Source organism: Rhincodon typus, chromosome 12 (assembly GCF_021869965.1).
Source record: "Rhincodon typus isolate 14 chromosome 12, sRhiTyp1.1, whole genome shotgun sequence".
NCBI lineage: Eukaryota > Metazoa > Chordata > Chondrichthyes > Orectolobiformes > Rhincodontidae > Rhincodon > Rhincodon typus.
The window spans coordinates 46,938,244-46,964,080 of record NC_063343.1 but is presented as its reverse complement, the minus strand read 5'-3'; the positions used below and the strand labels follow the sequence as shown (position 1 = coordinate 46,964,080).

The window sequence follows — 25,837 nt, the reverse complement described above, 5'->3', positions numbered from 1 at the left end:
AGGTAAATTATTGTTGAAAAAATCTGTTGTGCACTGACTCATATGTTGCACTCCTGAACAGCATTAAAAATGAATCTAAAGCCTATGTAACTTTTTAGAAGCCATTCTACTGACAGTAACTTCGAAGACCTTGATACATACAAAGACTTTGAAATAAGAACATTGATCTTTGTTCCCATGTCAGATGCGCAAAGTGGGGGGGCTATCCATGGCTCTGCAAACCTCATTTTAAAGCTGCCCTCTAACACCCGCTGTTTTCAGAGTTAGTGGAGTGAAGAGCTGAATTGGAAGATGGACTAGGTGACCCAAGAGCTGAGGCATGCTGGGTGAAAAGCCTGCTTTGAGCTCCAGCGCGGTGTTTAACAATTAAAATTAAAAAAATTCTTCCAGCCCTGAACCCCATACGCCCACCATGTCCCATGCAGGCAACCAAATATCCACTATCCAACCCCTGTCCTTTCATAGCCCCATTCCAATTTAGTGTTAATTCATGCCAACCCAGAATTCCACTGTTTCTTCCCCCACGCTTTCCTGCCAATTCATGCCATCTAATATTCACTAGAGCCTAAACGCACAGGAGAAAACCAAGTTTTAGCGCTTAAAGTTCTACTTTGGAGTGTTGACAGGATCAACACTTGCTGGGAGTTCTTTGTCAGCTTTACAGTTCTAAGAAGCATATAAGACCAAACCCACGACCACTTCCATCTAGAAGGACAAGGGCAGCAGATATATGGGAACGCCACCAACTCCGAGTTCCTTTCCAAGTCACTCATCATCCTGACTTGGAAATATATTGCCGTTCCTTCACTGTCGCTGGGTCAAAATCCTGGAATTCCCTCCCTAATAGCATTGTGGGTCAACCCACAGCAGGAGGAATGCAGCGGTTCAAGAAGGCAGCTCACCACCAACTTCTCCAGGGCAACTAGGGATGGGCAAGAAATGCTGGCCAGCCAGTGACGCCCACAGCCCACGAAATGAATAGGAAAAAAAAATTTAGGAGCAGAAGCTATTCAGCCAATTGAATCAGCTCTGCCATTCAGCAAGATCATAGCTGATCTGATAATCCTCAATTCCTGTACTTGTGGTTTGCCAATAACTTTTGGTTTCCTTAAAATTAAAATTTTGTCCATCTCAGCTCTGAATATGCTTAATGACCCAGCCTTGACAGCCCACTGTGGTAAAGAATTCCACAGATTGACTGCGGTCTGAAAGAAGAAATCCTTCCCATCTTTCTTTTAAATGGCAACCCCTTATTTGGAGATTATGACCACTGGTCCTAGACTCTCCCACAAGGGTGTCATCTCCAAACTTGATAGTACATTCACTTTACTTATCCAAGTCATTAATATATACTGTAAATAATAGTAGCCCCAGCACTGATTACTATGGTACACCACTACAGGTTGTCATCCTGAAAATGCCCCCTTATCCCAAATCTGTCTTCTATTAGTTATCCAATCCTCTGTCTGTAATAATGTATTACCTCCAGTGCTATGGGCTCTTACTTTATTGTGTAGTCTGAGTGCAGACATAATCAAACACCTTCTGAAGACCCAAATATATTACATCCCCTTCCCCTTCCACTGCTTCGCCTTTATCTATCATGTTCAAAGAATTCTAGTTAATTTGTCATGCATGATTTTCTCTTCATGAAGCCAAGCTGACTCTGCAAGATCATACTATATTGCTAAATGCTCTGCTATTACGTCCTTTATAACAGACTGTAACATTTTCCCAATAACAGAGGTTAAGCTAATTGGTCTATACCTGCCTGTTTTTTGTCTTTTTTCCTTTTTAAATAAAGGTGTTCTATTGGGACTTTTCCATAACCTAGGATTTGCTGAAGGTTTACTGCCCAGTGCATCCACTATTTCTGTAACTACTACTCTTAATATTTTACTAAGCTTTCCATTGGGTCTAGGGGACTTAACAGTCTTTATATCCATTAGTTTCCCTCACTTTTTTATCGCTAGTGAGTTATTCTATTTATTTCTACTCCTTTTCTCTCTTGATTATTAGTGTTTTCTACTGCATTTATGTACAACTTGTAGGCAAAATCTCCTGTACTGGTAACAACCGCTGAAGATCACACCACCTCCCGAAACAAAGGGCTTATACTAATTATACAAAGAAATCCACAAAGTGATGTGAAAACTGACAGTTCCATGGTACAAAGGTGCCAAAATCCCACTTCAGTGGAGCAGCTGGTGATGGCCAGATACTTGATAAAATGTGGATTTGCAAAACTTGGCCTGACTTCACTCCCATCCCCATAAAAATGGCAAGTGCCATGGTTTGGGGCAGACCTATGATTTTGGGCTACAACAAGTAGTTTTGCCACAGAGTTTCTGTCATGAGGAAAATTTGGGCCAAAGTTTGTTGATTTGGTGTTCTAGCTGTATTGTTGTGTTATGCAATCTATGGTGTTTTATATTCGTTATGTTTCCTTTCATAGCGATGGACACAGATGATATGCAGTGTATATATGCAGTACAGTGGGACCATTGTATAATGCTGGGCATGGTACTGTACATGAAAGAAAATCAGTAAATGGAGGAATGAAATATGTCGAGATTCAATTGGGTAGAACGTACTGATAATCGAGCCCTACTATTTCACAAGCCATTGCAAAGGTGTAACTATCCAGTTAAATGATCAAGATGATCATTTTGCCTGATGAGTACGGTTTAAGACAAAAATAATTCACGTCAAGTTCTATCATTTACAAGAAAATAACATTCTTGCACACAAACCTATTCTACAAATGGCAAAATAATTACTAGTTTACTACCATGTCACAAACTAAATGCCTTTAAAGCCCTGAAACACAACAGAGGAAGATTTTCAAAGAAATCTTGATCAAATGGGTCAATGGCCTGAAAAATGCAGATGGAATTCAATCTAGATAAATGCAAGATGTTGCGTTTTCATACAACAAACAAAGTTAGGGCTTATACAGTTAATGGTAGGACCTTAATGGCAGTGTTGTAGAACAGAGGGACCTAGGGGTTCAGGTACATAATTCTTTGAAGTTCGCGTCACACGTAGGCAGGGTGGTTACAAAGGCGTTTAGCACACTTGCCTTCATTGTTCAGTACTTTGATTATAGGAGTTGGGAAGTCATGTTGAGGTACAGGACATTGGTGAGTCCTCGTCTGGAATACTGTATCCAGTTCTGGTCACCCAGTTATAGGAAGGATATTATTAAGCTGGAGGAGGTTCAGTAGAAATTTGAGGATGTTGTTAGGTATAGAAGGTTTGAGTTATAAAGAAAGGCTGGGACTTTTTCCACTGGCCTGTAGGAGGTTGAGAGGTGATCTTATAGAATTTTATAAAATAATAAGGGGTATTGGTGGAGTCAATGATGATTTTCTTTTCCCAAAGATGGGGTTTTCAAAACTAGGGGACACATGTTTAATGTGAGAGGAGAAGGAATTTTAAAAAAAAAAAATCCTGAGATGCAGTTTTTTTATACAGAGGGTGGTTCACGTATGGAATAAACCTCCTGAGGAAGTGATGAGTGTGGGTATAATTACAGTGTTTAAAAGATGTTTGAATAAGTACATGAATAGAAAACGTTTGGAAGATATGGGTCAGGAACAGGCTGGTGTTTAGTTTGGGGTTATGGTCAGCATGGACTGGTTGGACCAAAGGGCCTGTTTCCATGCTGTATGACTCTATGACCGTATACGTTCATTCATGAATAAGGCAGACTAGCAGACAGTTTGACATGTATTTTAGGTGGAAAAATATAGACAGAAAAACAAATTCTGTGAACCAAAATCCAGATTACAAGGATGGATGAGTTGTTTTTCACAGTTCCTCTGATTTTTTAAATATTGGTAACAGTGTCTAAAGTGATGGTCAGTTTTCAATTCAGTAACTGATCAGGTGGACCATAGTCTTAGAATGCTTTCTTTTTCAGAGTTTTAACATTTTTTTCACTGAGACAGATGGTGCAAGATGCCTTTTGTTTGCAAGTTTCTAGATGTTTGAGTGTCATATACTGTCAGATCTGTAACAAAATGAAGCTGAAGCTGAACCAGTCCTAAGTGTCATTAGGCAATTTTCACTTAACTCAAAAACTTCTGATACCACTGTATCTCCTTTAAGTATCCACCCATTTCCGTTAAAAGTAACATAATCTTGTGCAGCTAAATGGTATGCCGCCTATTTTAATCTCCAAATAGAAAAATTCTGCTGCTACTTAATATATAGCAGTGCCCAACTTCCATTTTCTGATTTATAGTCCCGAAGGAAAAAAGAATGAGATCCTTTAGAAACATAGACAGAAGTATCATAATCTGACTGACTCTGTAGAAATCAGATACTGCCAAATTATTACATTCAATGGAAATCTGGTAATTTTCCTTCTCCTTTAAGAAACTTTGTTGGAACAAAAATTTATTGGATTCAGCAATACCATATCGAACATTCATCTTAATTTTATGAAGGAGCAACTTTAACTACAAATGTGAGGTGTCACGTAGCGTTGGGTACATGTCCACTGTGTTACTTTCCTAATCTCTGATCTAAGGAGAGGCAGTTGAATTCCTGACAAAGGGACGACTTCATTTAGACTTGAAGTTTAAAGAAATTGTAACTTGATCAGGAACTGTGAATATTGTAGCTTATTTACTCTTTGATTCACACTAGAATTGCACAGTGTGATAAATGGGTGAATGGTGGGTGAGGAGCAACAAACAGTTAGTAATTGGAGGCAGGTGTTGCCAAAATTTGCAGTACTTGATTTTTGGGGAGAAGGGCTCAGAACTGGGCAATTTTAAGTAGAATTATTTGACTATGGACATCTATCTCTGTTCTGTTACCAATTATTGACTCTCCTCTTCTGTCCAGTTTTTAAGGAGTTGTTAAATAGGCTAATTCAGGAGAAAAAAAACGGAGCTCCTCACATGCCTAAAATTGCAGAGAAAAAGGGGAATCGTTACTCGCATCCAGATTTGCACAGAGATGTGGAACAAATGTTTCCTTCTGAGAAGGGTAACAAGAAAATGAAAGCAAACACAGTATCAGGTGGTCGCAACAAAATCCGGAAAATACTTGACAAAACACGTTTCAGCATCTTGCCACCAAAACCATTCAGGTAGGTCAAATATTTGAGTCAGATGAACTTATAACGCATTTTTCATTAATGGGCAACTATCTTTCTGAAACTAGCAAGCTACAATCAGTTCTTATTACTAACCTCCATAATTTGAAATAGACATAGGACAAATTATGGAATTGAGAGGCTATCCAATTAATCCCAGGTCTGAAAGACACCACCCAACCAAATAAAGTGTTTGATGATTAGTAGATGATTTAACTACTTTGAATGCTAAACATACAAATATATGACCATCTGAATTAGGAGTGGAATAACCGTTCAGCTCTTCAAATCTGCTCCATCATTCAATAAAATCATGGTTGATCTGTTCATGTTTCAAATTCTATATTCCAACCTACCTAACTTCCAGTTAGCCTTTGATTTCCTTGTCTAACATGAATCTATTTTCCTATGGTCTTAAAAATAAAAATGACCGTGCCTGCACCACCTTCTGAGGCCAGGAGTTGGAAAGTCATACTACGCCTGAGATATAAAAAAAAATTCCCTTCCTAAAGGGCAGCCCTTAATTTAGAAAACAATTGCCATCTGCTTAGGACTGAACCACAAGAGGAAATTTTTTTTTCACATCTACCTTGTCATGATCAATCAGGATTTTGTACATTTCAGTCAAATTCTCCCTTGCTCTTAAACTCCTGTGACAATAAGCCTAGCCTATCCAGTCTTTTCTTATTAGCCAATCCATTCCTTCCAGGTACCAATCTAGAACGCCATCTCTGAACTGCGTCCGATGTGTTTACCTTGTTATTTAAATAAGGAGACCAAAGCTGCACATAGTATTCAAGACGTAGTCCCACCAGGACCCTGTATAACTTAAGCATACTTTTTCATTTCCATTTCCATCAAAATATTGGACAGCATTCCATAGCCGCCTTAAATACTTGCAATATCTGCATGCTGATTTTTTTTTTTATTTTGACTACACAAGAGCACCTAGCTCCCTATGCACCTTTGGTGTTCAGTCATTCTTCCCGTCAAATTAACAACTTTACGTGTTCCTGCATAATTCTCCATCTGTCAGATGTTTACCTGCTCATTTAACATGTCCATATTGATCTGTTATCCTTCTCATGTCTCCGTCATAACATACGTTTCTATTAATCTTATTATTGTCTCCAAATTTAGCTACCATGTGTTAGGTCCTAAGTCCTTGATAAAAATTTTAAAACATTGAGAGCCTGGCACAGATCCTTTATGGGACACCACTCTTTCCACCCTGCCAATCTGGAAAAAAGACCCATTTAGGTATACATAGGCTGGCTGGCAGAAAATAATCTTCTATCCATGTTACTATGTTACTCTGCACACTGAGCTCTACTTTGTACAATAACTTTATTTGTGGAACCTGATCAGATGCCTTCTATAAATTCCAAAGTTGGCTATTTGGTTGAAGGAATATAATGAAAGTTAGCTGTTCTTATGTAAAAGCATTATCTTTCCTTTGTTTTCCTGATGCCCCCAGTAAAGATTTGAAGGGGAGATGCAAAGTATACACCAAGGCATATCCCTGCAAAGAGGAAGAGGCATTCCAGTGCAAAAGTCAAGAAGCTGAATCATAATACTAGCTCATGTATCACCTTCATAATGTAAATACAGTGGGATCAGGTTGTTTTCCCAATTCATTTGGCAACTAATGGCATATAATGCAAAGAGGCCATGAATGATGAACAAAGCCCCGTTAGAATAAATAGTGGTTTGCACTAAGTTTTCTGGCTTGATATAGATATAATAACATTCTTTATTCCTTTCATGTTACTTTAATCTACTTCAACAACAACACACACATACATCCTCTTACCCCCAGGGGTTATTCCAGTGAATGTGTTTGAAGGGTATAACTTGGAGCTGAAACCTTTATTGCTTGATATTTGGGGTACCTGTGAGGGTGCTGCATGGAACAATTTATCATTAATATATTATTAAGCAAATGGGAACAAATTGAACAAATGTTCCAGAGCCATTTGTGATTTTTATTAAATTTAAACTTTGCTTCCATGAGATTTTTGGGCGTGTTATTACTTGAGACATTAAGTTCTAAATGTATATTTTTTCACATCTGCCTGCTCACATATAGAAGTTTCATTTTATCATTGACCAGAAACTGAACTGCACTAGCCATATAAATACCATAGCTACAAAGGCAGGCCAAAGGCTAGGTGTAGCGAGTAACTCATCACCTGCCTCCCCAAAACCTATCCACCGTCTACAAGGCACAAGTCAGGGATGTGGTGGAACTCTGCCTATTAGTGCCCTATTCACAAACATTCACTCCCTCCACCACTGCCACCCAGTCATGTGTACAATCTACAAGATACACTGCAGAAATTCATTAAGGCTCCTTAGACAGTACCTTCCAAACCCACGACCACTTCCATCTAGAATGACAAGGACAGCAGTTACATGGGAACACCACCAACTGCAACTTCTGCTTTAAGCTACTCAGCATGCTGACGTTGAAATATATTGCTTCCTTCAGTGTTGCTGGGTCAAAATCCTAGAACTCTCACCCAAATGGCATTGTGGGTCAACCCACAGTAAATGGACTGCAGCTGTTCAAGAACTCACCTCACCACCACCTTCTGAAAGGCACCTAGGGATGTGCAATAAATGCTGACCAACCACTGGCATCTACATCCTACAAATGAGTTATTTTAACAAAGTAAATCAGTGGGGAATAGATATTGAACAGATTTTTGGAGTTTAGACTGGCAAGTCCTTGAGTCCTGATGGACTTCATATGAGGGTCTTAAATGGCTAGTGAGACAGTTGATGCATTAGTTTTAATTTTCCAAAATTCCCTAGGTTCAGGGAACATTACAAGAGATTGCAAAATAGCAATTGTAATTATATTCAAAAAGAGAGAGATACAAAAAACAGGAAACTACAGGCTAATTAGCTGAATATATGTCATAGGAAGATGTAAAAAGATATTATGAATGACATTCAAACAGGACACTTGATGTTCAAGAAAATCGAGCAAAGTCAATGTGAAAGGGCAATTATATTTAACCAGTTTATTTAAAGGAGAACTGATGGATATACTGTACTTAGATTTTCAGACAACATTTGATAAAGTGCCATGTAAAAGGTTATTGCGGGAAATAAAAACCCATTGTGTAGGGGATAACATAATGGTATGGATAGAAGGTTGGCTAGCTACCAGGAAACAGTGTGTTGCCGAAAATGGACCTTTTTCTGTTTGTCAAGATGTAACAAGTGGTGTACCACAGGGATCTGTGCTATGGCCTCTCCTTTTTATATACATTACTTGAATGAAAGTACTGAATGCATTGTTACCTATTGCAATTCTAGCAACAATGTAAGTTGTGAAGAGAACATAAGGAGGCCACAAAGGATGCGTTAAAGGAGTGGGCAAAGATTTGGAAAATGGGGTTTTCTATGGACAAATATGAAATTGTCCATTTTCACAGGAAGAATAAAAAAAAGTCATATTTAATTGGTGAGAAATTACTGAGTTCCAAGGTACAGAGAGATAAGGGTGTTCTAATGCTTAAACTGCAAAAATTCAGCATGTAGGTACGGACAGTAATTAGAAAAGCTAATTGAATGTTTTTATTTATTGCAAGGGGAATTGATTAGAAAAATAGGTCAGTTAGCTTCAGTTATACAGGGTATTGATAAAATGACATCAGGGTTACTGTGTACATTATTGGTCTTCTTGAAGGATGTAAATGTATTGGAAGCAGTTCAGAGAAGATTATCTCAGATATTGTCTCAAATTAGTAGGTTTTCCAATGAAGAAAGTTTGGATAGGGTAGGCCAGTGCTTAGAACAATGAGAGACGACTTGATTGAAATATATAACACTATGAAATAGTCTTGACAGGGAAGGTGTGGAAAGGATGTTGCCTCTTGTAGGAGATTGTAGAACCAGGTATCACTGTTTCAAAAATAAGGAGTTGCCTATTTAAGACACAGGTGTGGAGAATATTTTCTTTGAGGGTCGTGCATTTTGGAACGTGTTTTCTGAAAAGGTGGTGGAACCAGAGTCACTGAATGTTTTTAATCTAGTTAAATTTTTGATAAATAAGAAAGTTAAAGGTTATCACCAGCAGGCAAGAATGTAGAGCAAGCAGATTAGCTATGATCTTACTAAATTTTGAAGCAGGCTGGAGATGCCGTGTGGCCTACTGTACTTTTTATTTGTATATAAAATTTACAGCCTTGTTCTTGAAATAATACCATTGGCCAAAAAGTAGGAAAACATATTGGATGGTTAAGAAAGAAACGTGGGTGTTCACAAATTTTAGAGATGCAACCCTTTGGGAACTGATGGAAACCTTTATATACAATGTTGATGTTGTAGAAACTGGTTTTCGGGAAAACTGGTCCCCTTGTGCAAAATGGTTGGTAAAAACATAACCAACTGTAGAAGACAGACAGTGATTAAATTTTTGACTTTGCTTTCTGCCAATTTATATGGTGTAAATAACCAATGTTCAAAAGATCAGTGGTTCTTAGCCTATGCATATTGAGCAGTACGAACCATTTTGCGAAAAATAAAAACCCTGCTCACACCATAATAAAAACAAATCCCCATGTTTTCCAAAGTATGTATTTTTATGTTTACATAATTTTAATATTGTATTAATCATTAATGGGAATTTTGAGAATGTCCCAGTCTGCTGGTTTCCTGACACATAATCGTTTGATAACTTCCTGGTAGATTTCAGTCTGAAGTGAGAAAATGTTTTACCAAGTATGTACAGAAAAGGGAAACTAAAAGGATAATTGTCTATGGTAATGTTGGTGGGGGAGCACCTACCTTTAGAGTGGCGTGTTCACTAACAATATTGCATGTTTAACTAACTTTTTTATTCTAAATGCAGCATGAAGAAGCTACATTTTATCATGGGAGCTCCACAATTTATAATTTAAATATTGCACACTTTGTGTCACACTTAATGTGTTGTCTTTTGAGATGATAAATCGCAGACAATTTGTGAAATGTCCCTTTTAAATGTTTCATGGCAGTTTCACCAATTTGACTTTATTCATACACTCAAAGGTTGTTACTCCATGTAAAGAGACCATTTGGCCCATTGTGTCTATGCCAGTCAACAAAGATCTGACGGCACTAATCCAATTTTCCAGCTCATGGCCCATAGCCCAGAGGCTATGGCAACACAAGTTTGTGTTTCAAGAACTTTTGACTCAGGCAGTAAGTTCCAGATTCACAACACCAAAAAAGAAAAGACAGTAACTGTGTCCGAGAAAGTTTCCTAAGTCAATATGCAGAGGGCCTATGAGAGGGTGCGACACTGGACCTCCTCTTAGCAAACAAGGTTGGGCATGTGATGAAGTGTCAGCTGGAGACCACTTTGTGTCCAGTGACCATAACTCTCTTAGTTTTAACATAGTTTAGGAAAAAGATAGGACAGGTCCACAGTTAAAATGCTAAACTGGAGCAGGGCCAAATTTGGGGCCATTAGGCAGGATCAAGCAGATGTCCATTGGGTGAGTCTGTTTGAAGGGAAAGGAATGACTGAAAAATGGGAGGCTTTTAAAAGTGTGATATCAAGAGCCCAGGGACAGTACATCCCTGTTAGGGTGAAGGGAGAAGCTGGCAGGTTTAAGAATCCCTGGTTCTGATCAGGAAGAAGGCGGCAGACGTTGGGTTTAGGGTGTCTGGCTCAAGTGAATCCCAAGATGACTATAAAAAGTGTACGAGCACGCTTAAAAGGGAAATCAGAAGAGTAAAAAGAGGGTTTGAGATGGGTCTGACAGATAAGGTTAAAGATAATCCCAAAGAGGTTCTGTAGCTATGATAAGAGTAAAAGGGTGGCTAGGGAGAGAATAGGTCCCCTTAAAGATCACTATGGCTGCCTATTCGTGGAGCCACAGAAGATGGGGCAGATTTTTAATGAACATTTCTCCTCATTGTTCACTGAGGAGAGAATCATGGATGCTACAGTAATAAGGAAAACAAGTGGGGATATTTTGAATCGCATACATATTATCAGAAAGGAGGTGTTTGCAGCCTTAAAGCTCATTAAGGTGGATAAATCCCCTGGGCCTGATCATCCTCCTTGGATTTTGTGGGAACCTGGGGAAGAAATTGCAGATGCCTTTGCAGAGATTTTTGCTTCATCTTTAGCCACTAGTGAGGATCCGGGAGACTGGAGGGTGGCTAATGTTTTGTTTAAGAAAGGTAGCAAAGACAAGCCAGGGAACTACAGGCCAGTGAGCCTGACATCAGTGGTAGGCACATTATTGGAGAGGATACTGAGGGACAGAATCAACCAATGTTTAGATAGTCAGGGTAAATTTGTGCGCAGGAAGTAATGTCTAACAAGTCTTTGAGTTTTTTGAAGGGGTAACCATGAGGATAGATGAGGGTAGGGCAGTGGATGTTGTCTATATGGACTTTAGTAAGACCTCTTACAAGGTCCCGCACGGCAGGCTAGTCATGAAGGTTCGGTCACATGGGATCCAGGGTGAGCTAGCTAATTGGATTCAAAATTGCCTTGATGGTAAGAAGCAGAGGGTGATGGTTGAAGGTTGTTTCTCAGACTGGAGGCCTGTGACTAGTGGTGTGCCACAGTGGTCGGTGCTGGGACCTTTGTTATTTGTTATTTACATAAATGATCTGGCATGATTAATAAGTTTGTGGATGATACAAAATTAGGCGGTATCATTGATAGTGAGGAAGGTTATCAAAAAATACAGAGGGATCGTGATCAGATGGGGATGTGGACTGAGGATTGGTGAATGCAATTCAAAATACGCACGTGTGAGGTGTTGCACTTTGGAAAGTCAAACCAAGGTAGGACTTATACCGTAAGTGGTAAGGTCCTGGGGAGTGTTATGGAACAGAGGGATCTAAGAGTACACGTAGTTCATTGAAAGCTGCGTCACAGGTGGATAGGATGGTGAAGAGGGCATTTAGCATGCTGGCCTTCATTGGTCGAGGCAATGAGTATAGGAGTTGGGATGCTATGGTACAGCTGTAAAAGTTGTTGGTGAGACTGCACTTGGAATATTGTGCACAGTTTTGGTCATCCTGTTATAGGAAAGACCTAGTTAAACTGGATAGTGTGCAAAGAAGATTTATGAGGATGTTGCCAGGACTAGTAGGCCTGAGGTATAGGGAGAGGTTGGCTGGGATAGGACTCTGTTCCTTGGAACAGGGGATTGAGGGGTCACCGTTTTGAGGTACATAAAATCGTGAGGGGCATAGATAGGACGAATGCACATAGTCTTTTTCCCCAGGGATAGGGAATTGGAAACTATAGAGCAGAGGTTTAAGGTAAGGGGGGATAAATTGAAGAAGGATCTGAGGGACAACTTCTTCACACAGAGTGGTGCGTGTATGGAATGGGCTGCCAGGGAAAGTAGTTGAGACAGGTACAATAGCAGCATTTAAAAAAACATTTGGATAGGTACATAGATGGGAAGTGTTTAGAGGGTTATGGACCAAATGCAGGCAATTGGAACTAGCTGAGTGGGCACCATGGTCAGCATGGACTAGTTTGGGCCAAAGAGCCTGTTTCCATGCTAAGTGACTCTTATAACTGAGAGCAAAGAGTCTGAAAGCTCAAATTTGTCATCTGAAAATCTTAGCTGTTTGATGAACAAAAAGGGAAAACAGTCGAGGCAAGATGGGACTTGTTCAGTGCAAGAGTGGCTACCGTTAAAATAATGGCTGTGCCAGAAAGGCCTTTTTATATCTTGGGGAAGAGGTACACGGTTGAAAAATTATTAGGATTATTTTACACCTACATCCACTACAGATTACCAAATAGTGGGATATTGCACTCAAACATACTTTAGGTCTACTAAGGCCTCCATATATTACTCCATATTCATTGTCAAAATTGAACCATTTCCTAATGGGTGCCCCATCTTTGCTAATATTGCTGCATGTATCTTGCCTGCATGATTCATAGTTCATCTTTAATCTGCAAAATATTACAGCCACAGGGAGGGAGTTTTAATAAGTGCACTGTTAACTGCAGTACAGGTATTTAATTGAACTGACCTTTCTCAATAGTGGAACAAAAACAAAGTTACTGAAAAAGCTCAGCAGGTCTGGTAGCATCTGTGAAGGTTCTCCGCAGTTCCACTTTTTCAATAGTGGCTGAGTTAAGTTGTATTGGGTGAACTCTTATGCAATGCTGCAGCACTCTGCTGGCGCTGTTGTCCCAGAATCTTGTTAGTGCTTTTAGTTTTATATGTTAATAAAATTAGATTGATTGATTGATTTGATTCATTTTGTTGGTAGGAATAACATTTTTCTTGCTTCGTTGGTTGTGCTCATTTTGATTTTTGGTCTGCTGTTTAGTAACAGAAGTCCATGGCTCTTTTGGGTGTGCTTGCTTTGAGAAACTTTGATCAATAAATGTGCAGTGGTAGCAGTATGTACTATCTACAAGATGTACTGCGTCAGCTAACCAAGGCTCTTTCAACAGTTCCTTGCATACCGGCACCATCTACCATCCAGAAGGGCAAGGGTGTCAGATGCGTAGGGATATTACCATCTGCAACTTGGAACCATTTGTCATTCCTGCACTGTTGGCTGATTAAAATCCTGAAACACTCTTCCTAACAGCATTTGAGTGTACCCACACCGCAAGGACTTGAGCAATTCAAGAGAGCAGCTCATTATCACCACCTACAGGAATTAAGGATGGACAGTAAATGCAATCCTCACCAGCGATACCTATATCCTATGAACAAATTTAAAAAAAACCTTAAAATTAGCTGATCAATGTGGCATTGTCACTTTTAATTTTAAATTAACACAGACCAACTCACTGGTGCACCAACATTTCATTCTGTGCACTTCAATACAGTTAGAAGTAAATGAGCTTTCCTTACACCATAAATTTATAATCCTGGTTAGAACATCTGACAAAATTAAAGTGGGAAAGTTTGTTTAGATGTTCTGTGTTCTCTTAAGGTTTGGCATAATATCCACCTTCAGGATAGAATTGTTGATTTTGAGGGAAAATCATGGCTTTATGGAAATTAACTTAAAAATTAGAAAATTAATAGGTGGGTTTGGAATTTTTAATACTCTGGAAACAAACAGGCTATGCCATCAGTTTTCCATATTTCAATTATAGTGTTGCTAATGCAATAAAGGTAAATTCCCATAATGTTACCCCTACTTTTCAAGTAGTTAGAATGAGAACATTATATGAATGCAAGGCACATCATCCAAGTGCATGAGATGGCAAATACGATAATTAAAATACTTTAAGTCTGCAAGTCTGGGAGTGGAAGACTTGTGCAGGTGCTTGTTTATATAAGCCAGTAAACCATTTCTTTCATTGTATCATTTTGCAAGAGGCTTTCTGGTGTTTCTCTTAACTTTCCCTGAGTCAGTTCAGTTATTTCTGTAGTTTTGATTTTGTTGTCATTCATTACAGAAAACAAAAACTGCTGTTTGTTTTTAAGTGCCAAGTCCTGCTATTTTCTTCTTGAGCTTACTCGGCCACCTGTCCTTAAAAAGTCAAGTGAATAAGTGACCTGCAGTTGATACTGCTGTCTATCAGAATTGACCAGGGATTACTTTTTCTTCTGACCAATTCAATGTAAGGGAGGCTGCAAGCATTCATATTCATGGCTTAAATTTATAATCCAGTTGTTTGTAATTATTCCTTGCTATTTCATAACTTGAGATGAGCTTAGTTGGCTAAATGGGCTAGAATGTGATGCATGATTATGCCAGTGACATGGGTTTGATTCACACACTGGCTTTAGTAGTTCACCTTGCCTCATGTTTGAGAATTGGTTCCCCTCAAGCTAATTGTCTTCAGTAATGGAGATTGATGTTTTGTGGACAATGGCTAACTACCTTACCTAATAACTTTGTCTGAGTAGTCCAATTATATTGTCCTCTTTGGCAACATCGCAGGTGTGTTGTGAACCGATAACTGTCAGTTTGCATAGTTATCATCCTAAAAGACAAATTATTCTGATGTATTGCATGGTGGATCAGATGTTCTAAACATTAAGCCTGTCACAATGAGCATTTTATAGATCCCTTTTCAAACAAGGAAAAGCAAAGAATGGGATTTTGTGTATTGATACATATAGCTTCCAGTCGAAGCAAATAATGACACTGCAAGCCCCCCTCGCAATCCTAAATTGATTGTCAACTTCATTCTTCAAACACTTGGAAATATTCACTAAATGTCATCCAATTGTGGGGTCACATCTAATGTTGGACATGGTTGTGACATTTGTGAATATTTGTGGTTGGGTACAGTTAGTACCTTGCTTGTTCTTTGCGGACAGAAAGAACATTCATGTTATTATGCTTGTTTAAATTCAATAAAATAGGTGACAGGCAGTTCATTTCTCTGATTAATGTATTGACTAAACAACCTTTAACCAAGCCTGCAAGCTCTCTGTCAACATCACTAACTAGCGCATGCTCATGGCAATGCCTCTAATAATCAAAATACAGCTGAGCAGCAGTCTTCGCTCATATAGCATGTATGTTAATTTTCCCCTCAAACTTCTGTTCTTGTGAATTGTCCTGATGAGTGACAGACAAAAAGCTTTGACAAAATTGTCTTTTTCAGCCATAGTTAAGTTCTGTATTGCCAACTGAGTATTTAATTTTTAACACTGTTCCCTTGATCTCAACCCATTTGTGGTGTTCCTCCAGCTATTGATTCCATTATGTCAAGAATTTTGATAGCTGTCAATTTTGGCTTATGTAATCAATTGTGCAAATAGCATTTAGCTGTTTATCCTTGTCTGTTCTATATTCTAATATAATCCATCTCATGTTAAATGTTGTCTTCTTTCTGTGATTGCATAACCCATACAGGGGACTATTTTGGTAAGATATTTAATTTACTTAAAGCTTTACATTACTTAATGGGCCCAATTGCCTCAAATTGCATTTTCCCAATTTCTGTGCAGGGATAGATATTTAATTTTTTTCAAAATCAATGTTTTGGTTGGGTTATCTGTTTTGGGTAGCCCAGTAGCAGAACTGTTGGAGCCTGTGCCATGGTATAATTTAGAACTGATTTTAATCACTGCCATATGGCATTCATTCATCGTTAGGACCTTTGTTAAAAATAGATGACCAAATGCAATTTTTCTGTGCAGAATCTAGTAGCCCCATTCTATTGACTTAATGTAATTTTGGACCCTGCTTTGAGATGTTCTTTTACATTGGCCATACATGAGGCAAATTTATCCATCTTTGACATTATGTTCAACTAACAACTTGTGTAACTTAGTTACAGTTTTAAACAGAATGTTGATGCTGTGTGCTGCTTAAAACACGTTTTTCATTCATTTTTTAACCTTGGAGCTTTATTTTACCGTCTTATTAAACTTTTTATAACATGCTTCATTCTTCAGGAGCCAAAAGAGAGGCAGGCAAGTTATCTGTTTTCTGGTCCTCTGGTAGTGTCAGTCTGCAAGCAATAACTAGAACTTGCCCAAGAACAGCTCAAAGTAATTCGCTTGGTTATTTTCTCTAACCTCCTTAGTATAGCTAAGGCTGTGGCCATCAAGTATTCATTTGCAAGCTATGAACGCACTCAGTGTGAAACATAATGAATTGTGAGATCCTGAGACAAATTTTATAGATACTTTCAAACTGAGAAATTAGGACAGTGAACGCTGGTGCCTTATCCCAATTCAGTATTGTGAATATACTAACGTCGTTATTGCTTGGGTACAACTTCAGGTTATTTACCTTAATCACTGAACTGTTTTATTTTTGACTTTAATGGTCCATAGTGATGCTGGTGTGAGCCAGTCGCAGGATGACAGCATCGTTGGAACAAGGCAGTTTAGGCACAGTGTTGCTGTAATGCCTTTCACTGGAACGCTTTCGTCGAGTAGTCCTGACCTGTTGCAACCTGCTACTAGTCTGCTTGATTTCACAAATCCTACAGGTAAAAAAAAAAGCCTTGAAATATTTCTTAAGCTACAGGTGAAATTCAATATTAGTCACTTTTTTAAAATTTTGTATGTCCTTCAGAATTCAGCATAATGAAAATAGCAAATGACTTTAAAACTTGCTTCATCAATTTTTATATGTTAAGAAGGAAGATAAAAGGTCAGAACGGACCGCAGCACCTCCTTGAAAATTAAATGCGTGTGCTATTGTTATGTAGGCTAGGAAAGCAAAATATTGAACATGCAAGGGTTTTTGTAGGGCTTACTCTGCATATGCTGACGCACTAGATATGGAATACGGATTAGAATTCCAATGGAGAAAACTTCCTTTCAATAAAAAAGATAAAACTTATTGAATGATCCCACAGTAGAATTTTCTGAGAAAAAATAACTTTTGTAACTTTTACTTCAGCACAAATTAAAATCAGTATAAATCAAACATGAATTAACAGACAGATGATACTTGAAATAAAAAGTTAAATTTCATTTTAAGTACAGGATGCAACAAAGAGTTATCTTACATAACCAGAAGCATCACTTGTACCCCGCAGACATGTACCACTTCATAGCTCCATGGTTCCATATTATGCTGTTCTTTATTGCGAGTGGTTGTTCAGGAGTCCCATGTGACAAGAGCTTTTATCCCAAGGAGAACACAGATACAATTCCTATCAGGAAGGCACTCTTCTGTGAACCCTGTCTCCCTCACGACATGGTAGCCTTGATGGTGTAGCTTTCCAGAATTCCTTTTAACCAAATCAACTACTGGTTTGACAACGTCCAATTAAATGCACAATTCTTTAGTGATTCCAAGATATTTACACAGATTTCAAGATTTTGGAGTTTTTGTTTTAATCCAGATTGTCTCAAATTGTTTTTTTAAAAATATTCTTAAAATCAGTTGGAGATTCTGCAGACATGTGCTAAGCAATTATTAATTTTCCTTACTGAGTTGCTCCCAGGTCAAGATTGTCATAAAGTATTGACATAAACTTTTTATTCCGATCAAACGATGGATGGTTAACAAACAGAAAACAGGCTCTGAAGATGTTCATATTAATTTTTTTTAAAAAAATGACCCAAAGCTTACAGAAAGAATATTGCACATTATCACAGGTAGACCGGATAGTGAAGAAAGCATTTAGCAAACTTGTTTTCATTGGTCAGAACATTAAGTGTAGGAGTTGGGGTGTCATGTTGTGACTGTACAGGGCATTTTTGAGGCCACTTCTAGAATACCATGTACAATGCTGGTCATCCTTCTATGGGAGGAATGTTAAACCTGAGAGGGTGAGAAAAGACTTACAAGGACTGGAGGGCTTGATTTATAGGGAAAGGCTGAATAGATTGGGGCTTTTTTTTTCCTGAAGCGTCAGAAGCTGAGAGCTCACCTTATACAGATTTATAAGATCATGAGGGGCATGGATAGGCTGAATAGCTAAAATCTTTTCCCAGGATGGGAGCATTCAAAACAATAGGGCATAGGTTTAAGGCAAGAGAAAGCGGTGGAGGCAGGTAAAATTACAACATTTAAAAGGCATCGAGGTGTGTCTGAATAGGAAAGGTTTAGAGAGATTTGGTCAAATTGGAATGTCTGGTCGGTGTGGACAAGTTGGACCAAAGGGTCTGTTTCCATGCTGTATGATTCTGTGACATTCAGAAATGAATGTTTGATTAAATCCATGCATTCGAAGATTTGGAAATCCTGAATCTGTTTCCTCACTTTTTAAAACCTACTGAACTTAAAAAGGCATTACTGATAGTCTTTTGGATAAATGATCTACAAAGTTGTAGAGGTGGGAAATAGATGTGTTAGTGTTATGCACTTCTTACATTTCCAAATAGAATTTTGCATTTGAATAGCATGGGGTTTTTTGGAACAGTAGTATCCACACCTTGTATGAATATTTCCAATAAATTTAGAAAAAAAAATTAAAATCTAAAATTGTTTTGAATGAAATGAGTTCCAGTCAGCATTCCCACTCGTTTCTTCTTATGTGTGGACTTCTGAGATCCATGCGTGCCAGTGGTCTCTGAGGTGGGATCTCAGAGTAACATATAAAATCTTGATGGAACTGGACAGGCTAGATGCGGGAAGAATTTTCCTGATGTTGAGAAAGTCTAGAACCAGGGACACAGTCTAAGAGTAAGGGTAGGCCATTCAGGACTGAGATGAGGAAGAATTTCTTCACTCTTGAGTTGTGAACCTGTAGAATTTTCTACCATCGGAAGATTTTGGGGCTGATTTGTTAGATATATTCAAGGGGAGCTTGTGGCTAAAGGGATCAGGGATATGGAGAGAAAGCAGGAGTGGGATATTGAAATTGCATGATCAGCCATGATCATATTGAACGGTGATGCAGGCTCAAAGAGCTGAACGGCCTGCTCCACCTATTTTCTTTGAATTCTGAAACCCCAAGTCAATGCTGCCAGCAATCCAATCGCTGTACATCGACCCTTGGAGCAGTTGCAGGATATTTTGGTTCAAGGAGATATATAGACCCAAATGTTGATATGACAAAAGTGACTGCCTGGTCATTACCAAATTACTGATTGTGCTAGCTGTGCACAAATTGGCTGCTATATTTACTACATTACATTTGTGACTATACTTGTAAGTACCTCTTTGGCTGTAAGTCGTATTGAAATGTCTAGTGCTGGTGATAAAGCAACTTAAAATACTGATTCAAAAAGTCTGACACTTCAACAGTGGTAAACATAACAATTTAAGATTCCATCTTCTTATTCATCCCCCCAAAAAATTAGCCATTACATAAAGCATTAAGTTTGCCTTTGCGTTTTCTGGATGCCATTTTCTAAAAACAGAAGCTCTCAATAGAGCAAAGGAATCTGAACTGTGGTTCCAATAAAATTGCTTTTCTTTTTGAGATTTTGAAATGACTTTTTCTCAAAAAATGCTAAGTAACTCACCTTGTTGATTATTTAAGATTCATGGATTTTAAGCTTAAAATCCAAGTTTATCTATTTCTTATGGTGTTATTGTTTCACGTGATTGAAATTCTTACAAATTGGTTTACTGTAAATATTTTATGAATATTTTTTCAATAATTGGTATTGAATATATGTAATTTCCTTTTGTCTGTTCTGTTCCTAAACATTCTGCATCACAGTTGCAGGTTTTTATAGTGAGTATTCACCTGTTCTTTGGTGTCTGTGTTGTTGTGTTGCATGCTTGTTTCCTTGTACGGTATGTTCACTTTATGTTGCGCCTTCATTAACATAATTACACGTTACAAATGTTTACTTTGTGTTATTGCTTTTATTTGACTTTGTGGAGACTGATTAAAAATCCCTATGGGCTGAATATTTCCAGCCCCTGAATGACATAAGCAACAGTGAGTCAGTTGGGAAAATATGGCAAGATCAGAAAGATGAGATTCATGGCATTGAGAAAGTAAAATCCAATCCACTACCTGAGGTTTGAACAGGAAGATGAGAAAGTCCTTTGCGAGTGGAGAGAGGTATTTTTGTGTGCATTTACGCCTCATTGTTACCTACTCTCTCATGTAGTATATGACAGTTTCCAACATGAAAATGAGAACAGATACCTGGCAGCTCCATCTGACCACTTGCTGCTCCTAACCTCTACTTTGACCAGCAGTTCCCAACACACCAGGACACACAGCATAGGCAGTGACCACCTGCACCCTCCAACCTCCTTGTCTGAAGAGGTTAGTATCTGACACGTACCAGCATCACCAGATCATCATGGCAGATCTTCAAATCACATAGTATTGAAATGGATAGCTGTAATCTGTATTTTGAAACACATGGACACCTCGCATTGAAATGCTGCGGCTTTGCTTGCAGGGACATGCACCCAACTTGTGGATTGGAGCAGGGTGCATTTCGGCAATTAGCTTGCACTAGTTAGGGCATGCTGGCTTTGTGCCCACCTGGATGCTCATAGCATCCCTGCCTTGCCTTTTAACCATTGTCATGTCATTCAGAACTTAGATGATCACTGTACTTTTATCTTGCCACTTAACCTGCCTACTCTTGTGTCAGTGTTATGTTTGCAAGCATTGTACAGTTAGAGTGCATACGTGTTGCATTACAGTATCGTGCTACATCAGTGTCGCACCTGCAGCATGTGCAAGCAGCTTAAAAGGCAAATGCTGGATGTGCTTCAAATAATTGATGTTTGAGAATCTAAGGGGAGAAGCCCCCAGTCAAGTCGAGGGGGTCTTCTGCCAGTCTGAGGGAGAATAGGCACAATAAGTCAAGGACGTCATCTGGTATCAGTCCAGTGGCTTGGACATCATTAGTTTTGGGTGGTCAGTGTCCAGGGTTCCTTATCATTACAGTCCAGGGAGTGTGCCACAATCACCTGCAGGTTTGTTGCAGCCAGACAGGGAATTAGTGGCAAATTAGTCAGGAGCTGCACAAAAATCAATCGGGTGCCTGGTCACTTTTCAGTCAAAGCTATCCTTCCAGGTCATTGGGGCAGCGAGGTGAACCAGGGTCAGTTCTGAACAATGACTCCATGTTATGCTGTACTGGCTGTGGGGAAAGAGTATTACAGTCTTAGACAGGATTCAAATATGATGTGGTGCATGTGTAGTTTGATTGTTGTCGCTGCATTTACTCTGACAGTCGGTGATACATAAGTGACAATACACCTACAAATGTGACTTTTTATTTGCAATAAAGTGACTTCTGTGCCACTCACATGTCCTCAGAAGCTTTTCTTTCTTGTTTGCCTCCCCCAATGTGTACTGTGAAGAGCTATTAGTAGCTGGCAGCTATTAACCTGATGCAAAGTTGGGCCTTAAGTATGGTGCCAGCAATGAAAATCCCAGCAGATCTACAGTGGTGGGTACTCTACTGCTGACAAGTGCAAGGTAAAGTGACAGCATGCCAGTGAGGTGTTAAAACTCTCCAAAGCTCTTTGGTGGCACAGTGGTTAGCACTGATGCCTTACAGCACCAGGGACCTAGGTTCGATTCCACCCTCGGGCGACTATCTGTGTGGAGTTTGCACATTCTCCCCGTGTCTGCATGGGTTTCCTCCCGGGTATTCCAGTTTCCTCCCACAGTCTAAAGATGTGCAGGTTAGGTGGATTGGCCATGCTAAATTGCCCATAGTGTTCAGGGATGTGTAGATCAGGTGGGTAATAGGGGGATGGGTCTGAATGGGATGCTCCAAGGGTTGGTGTGGACTTGTTGGGCCGAAGGACCAGTTAGCACACTGTAGGGATTCTGTGATGTATGATTTTGATACTCGCTGCAATTGACAATTAGCCGATTAGCCTACATCCTTTTGATGGCGTGACACGTCGTGCAATCTGTGTGCAACACTTTGAGGAGGAATGTGTCTTTCTTGCTCACCATATTTCACTTCTCCACCATGTGTTAGGTTGTGGACTTCAGTCCAAGTAGGTTTATAGAGAGATGAAGTAATTGCTATTGTGGCTGGTAATTTCCCAAAGAGGAAATGAAAATCAAATAGAGGGTTGTTGTCAGTCTGCTTCATGCATTCCTTGGGAACCAACTGAAATACAGAGCCTTAAAGCAAGTCATCCAATGGCGGGAATGCTAAGTTGAAGTGTGTGGGATGCCAATGCCAAGGAGTTCTGAAAAGAAGATAGAGGAATTTTATAAATTGGTCCACTTCTATTTCCCTTGAGATTTTTTTTTCAATAACACATCTTCATTGCAGCTGTTATTCAAATCCCTCATTATAATTTTCATCATAAGTTAGCTTAGCGCTTTTCTGTAATTTTTTTCAAGACCTAACTTTTCAAATAATATTTTAACCTATGTGAAAACTTGAGATATTGGAGAGACTCATTATAAGCCCTAAATTGCAAATTTTCGCTTTATTTACCTCAAAGTGTTACATGTGGGAATAGAATACTTTCTCTAATGTCACACCGCGTTAATACACTCTGATAAAGCACATCCATTTTGGAGTATAGGTTAAGGAGATGTTAAATACAGTTTTAGTGTTGCGGGCCAAACTCTTAATAACATTAAAATCTATTCCTTATATTCACTGAGGATAGCAGCCAAAAAGACCCAGTGGTGAAATTGGTCTGTGCTTGTCTCTCTAAATGTGAATCAGCTGCCTTTTAGAGGAAAGGTGATTTGCTTTTCCAAAGACTCTTGTTGTGAAGTATGCCTGAATACTGTAGCGTGTTCAATGACATAACTATTTTTAAGAAGAGAGAGAGAGCTAACCTGGGTAATTATCATGAAGCTAGCTAAGTATCTGTGATAGTGAACATTTATGGTCTCTGTGTTTGAGGTTGAAATCATGTATAGCCCAGTTCAAAATTCTGAGGCATAACATCACTCGCGTCGAGTTCTGTTCATCCTTCACCCCTATCGCACAGTCTGACACTTCTAAAAATCTACTTTCACTTCCTTCTATGGTTTCACCTCTCCCTATCTTTGTAACCTTTAAACCTATAACAAACGTTCCCTGCAAGTTGTGTGGCCGTGTAGTGGCTGGGAAGTTCCGTGCTTGCCCATTGGCATTCTGGCACGTAGTTTGTGTTTGCAGAATCTGTTGTGACATGCAGACTTCTGATGTCCACACAGTGGCAAGAAAAATTAGAGGGAGCATTGAGATATCAATCTTCCTCTTATTCGGGCCTCTTGCACATCCCAAAATTTTCTTTTTCCAGTTCTGAAGAAGGGCCACTGGGCATGAAACATTAACTCTGATTTCTCTCCACAAATGCTGCCAAATCTGCTGACATTTTCCAGAAATTTCTGTTTTATTTGTTTTTGATTTCTAGCATCTGCTGTTCTTTCGTTTTTTTTTTTGTTCCAAAATTTTCTTTGCTGCATTTTTTGTGATCATCAGCAGCCCAGACTACGCTCTCCTTTAAGACCGTCCTTAAAATCTGACAACGCTTTTGTAGTGTCATATTTTGAAGCCCTCGTTTACAAAGTCTGCTGTGTCTCGATTCCAGGATGACGTCTCCTCAGGGTAACTGGTTCCTGCAATGGGTTATCGTGTAACTTGACAGGCTGATGCTCAACCCACATATCTTTGTGTTCATGAGGCAGTGTGTAAGGGGATGCAGAGTGTAGGCATTTATTTTCTTGTTTGCTGCCCCTCTGCTGCTTCATTAAAGCAATGTGCAGCTTGACAAGCAAGTTGTTACTATTTGAACAGTTGGTAACAGCTGTCTCTCAATCATTCATGTCAGTGGTTTCATGCTTCAAGGAGAGCTTTGGAGTGTTCTTCCCTAGAATGTTGGCCATTTACTAGCAGAACAGATGCTTTTCTGGCCATCCAGACACTGTGCCTGGTTCATCATAGTTGATTATGAAGGAATTTTTCCCAAATGCTCTGCAGTTAGCATTTGAATCCTCCCATTGAATCTGGATGAAGTGGCAGAACAATCGATGATGGAACTTGTCTGGCCTTCTTGAGTGTCATTGATGCGATGTCCAAGTCTCTCTGATGTGCAAGAGAATGACTATGCCAACTGCCCTCTGTACTAGGATTTGTGTTGATGTGCAGAGATTTTTGCTGTGAAGTATCTGCTGCTATAGTTTGGACAAAACTGAGCTGGCACAGCCGATCCAATGGTTGAGCCCCTTGTCAGTGGTGGGTTTTTGAGAAAAATGGCTACCAAACTAGGAGAGCATACACTTCAAAGTGTCTCCCTCAACACATTATTGGAGCTGAAATATTAGGCTAGTCAGGTTAGAACAAGAGTTTTGTTTGACAATGTTCAAGGGCAGGCTAAGTTTCTTGTATGTTGAATTGAAGGCACAGAGAGAATTTTGCAAATCAGATGCAGAGTAGGCAATAACACTGCAGTCATCCATAAACTGTATATAATGAACAAAAACAAAGTTGCTGGAAAAGCTCAGCAGGTCTGGCAGCACGTGTTGAGGAGAAAACAGAGTTAACGTTTCGGGTCCGGTGACCCTTCCTCAGAACTGATGGTGGCTGGGAAAACATCAGTTTATATGCAGAAAATAGGGAGGTGGGTGGTGTAGGGAGTAAACGATAAGATAGAGCCCTAAGAGAGAGAAAGACAGTTGGACAGACAAGAGTTGCTAATGATCAGGCTGGGAGGGTGAATAGTTGTTAATGGGGACTGTTAGTGATGAACAACAGAGGGTGTGTAGTGGCAGGCTATGTGGTAACAAGGCCTGGTGTGTAGGGTGGGGGGGCTGGGACATGGGAGAGTTTAGGCCGTAAAATTATTGAACTCAATATTGAGTCTGGAGGGCTGTAGGGTCCCCAAGCGGAAAATGAGGTGTTGTTCCTCCAGCTTGGGTTGGGCTTCACTGGAACACTGCAGCAAGCCGGAGGCAGAGATGTTGGCCAGAGAGCAGGGTGGAGCATTGAAGTAGCAGGCAACAGGTAGTTCAGGGTCTTTTTTGCGAGCAGAACGTAGATGTTCTGTGAAGCAGTCGCCAAGTCTACGCTTCAATTCCCCAGTGTAGAGGAGACCACATTGTGAGCAGCGAATGCAGTAGACTAGATTCTGGGAAGTGCAGGTGAAGTGTTGCTTCACCTGGAAGGTATGATTGGGCCCTTGGATAGTGGGGAGGGAGGAGGTAAATGGGCAGGTGTTGCACCTTTGCTGGTTACAGGGTAAGGTGCCGCAGGGCTGTGGGGAGGTGTTGGGGGTGAAGGAAGTGTGGACCAGGATGTCCCAGAGTGAACGGTCCCTGCGGAAAGCGGACAAGGGAGGGGAGGGGAATATGTGTCTGGTGGTGGCATCTTGCTGAAAAGGTGGCGGAAATGGCGTCTGATGATCTCCTGGATGTGGATGCTGGTGGGATGGTAGGTGAGGATAAGGGGAACCCTATCGCTGTTG

General features: G+C 39.7%; 1 protein-coding gene across 4 annotated transcripts in view; it reads left to right on the top strand.

The window, feature by feature from the left end:
- Positions 1–25,837, top strand: part of LOC109927338 (rap guanine nucleotide exchange factor 6-like) — a 337,005-nt gene that overhangs the window by 248,861 nt on the left and 62,307 nt on the right. For all 4 annotated transcript variants that reach the window (XM_048603586.1, XM_048603585.1, XM_048603584.1 and 1 more), the window contains 3 exons: positions 4,858–5,104; positions 16,861–17,018; positions 20,154–20,168. In XM_048603586.1, the coding sequence (XP_048459543.1) occupies positions 4,858–5,104; positions 16,861–17,018; positions 20,154–20,168 (420 nt within the window). The remainder of the gene's footprint in view (positions 1–4,857; positions 5,105–16,860; positions 17,019–20,153; positions 20,169–25,837) is intronic.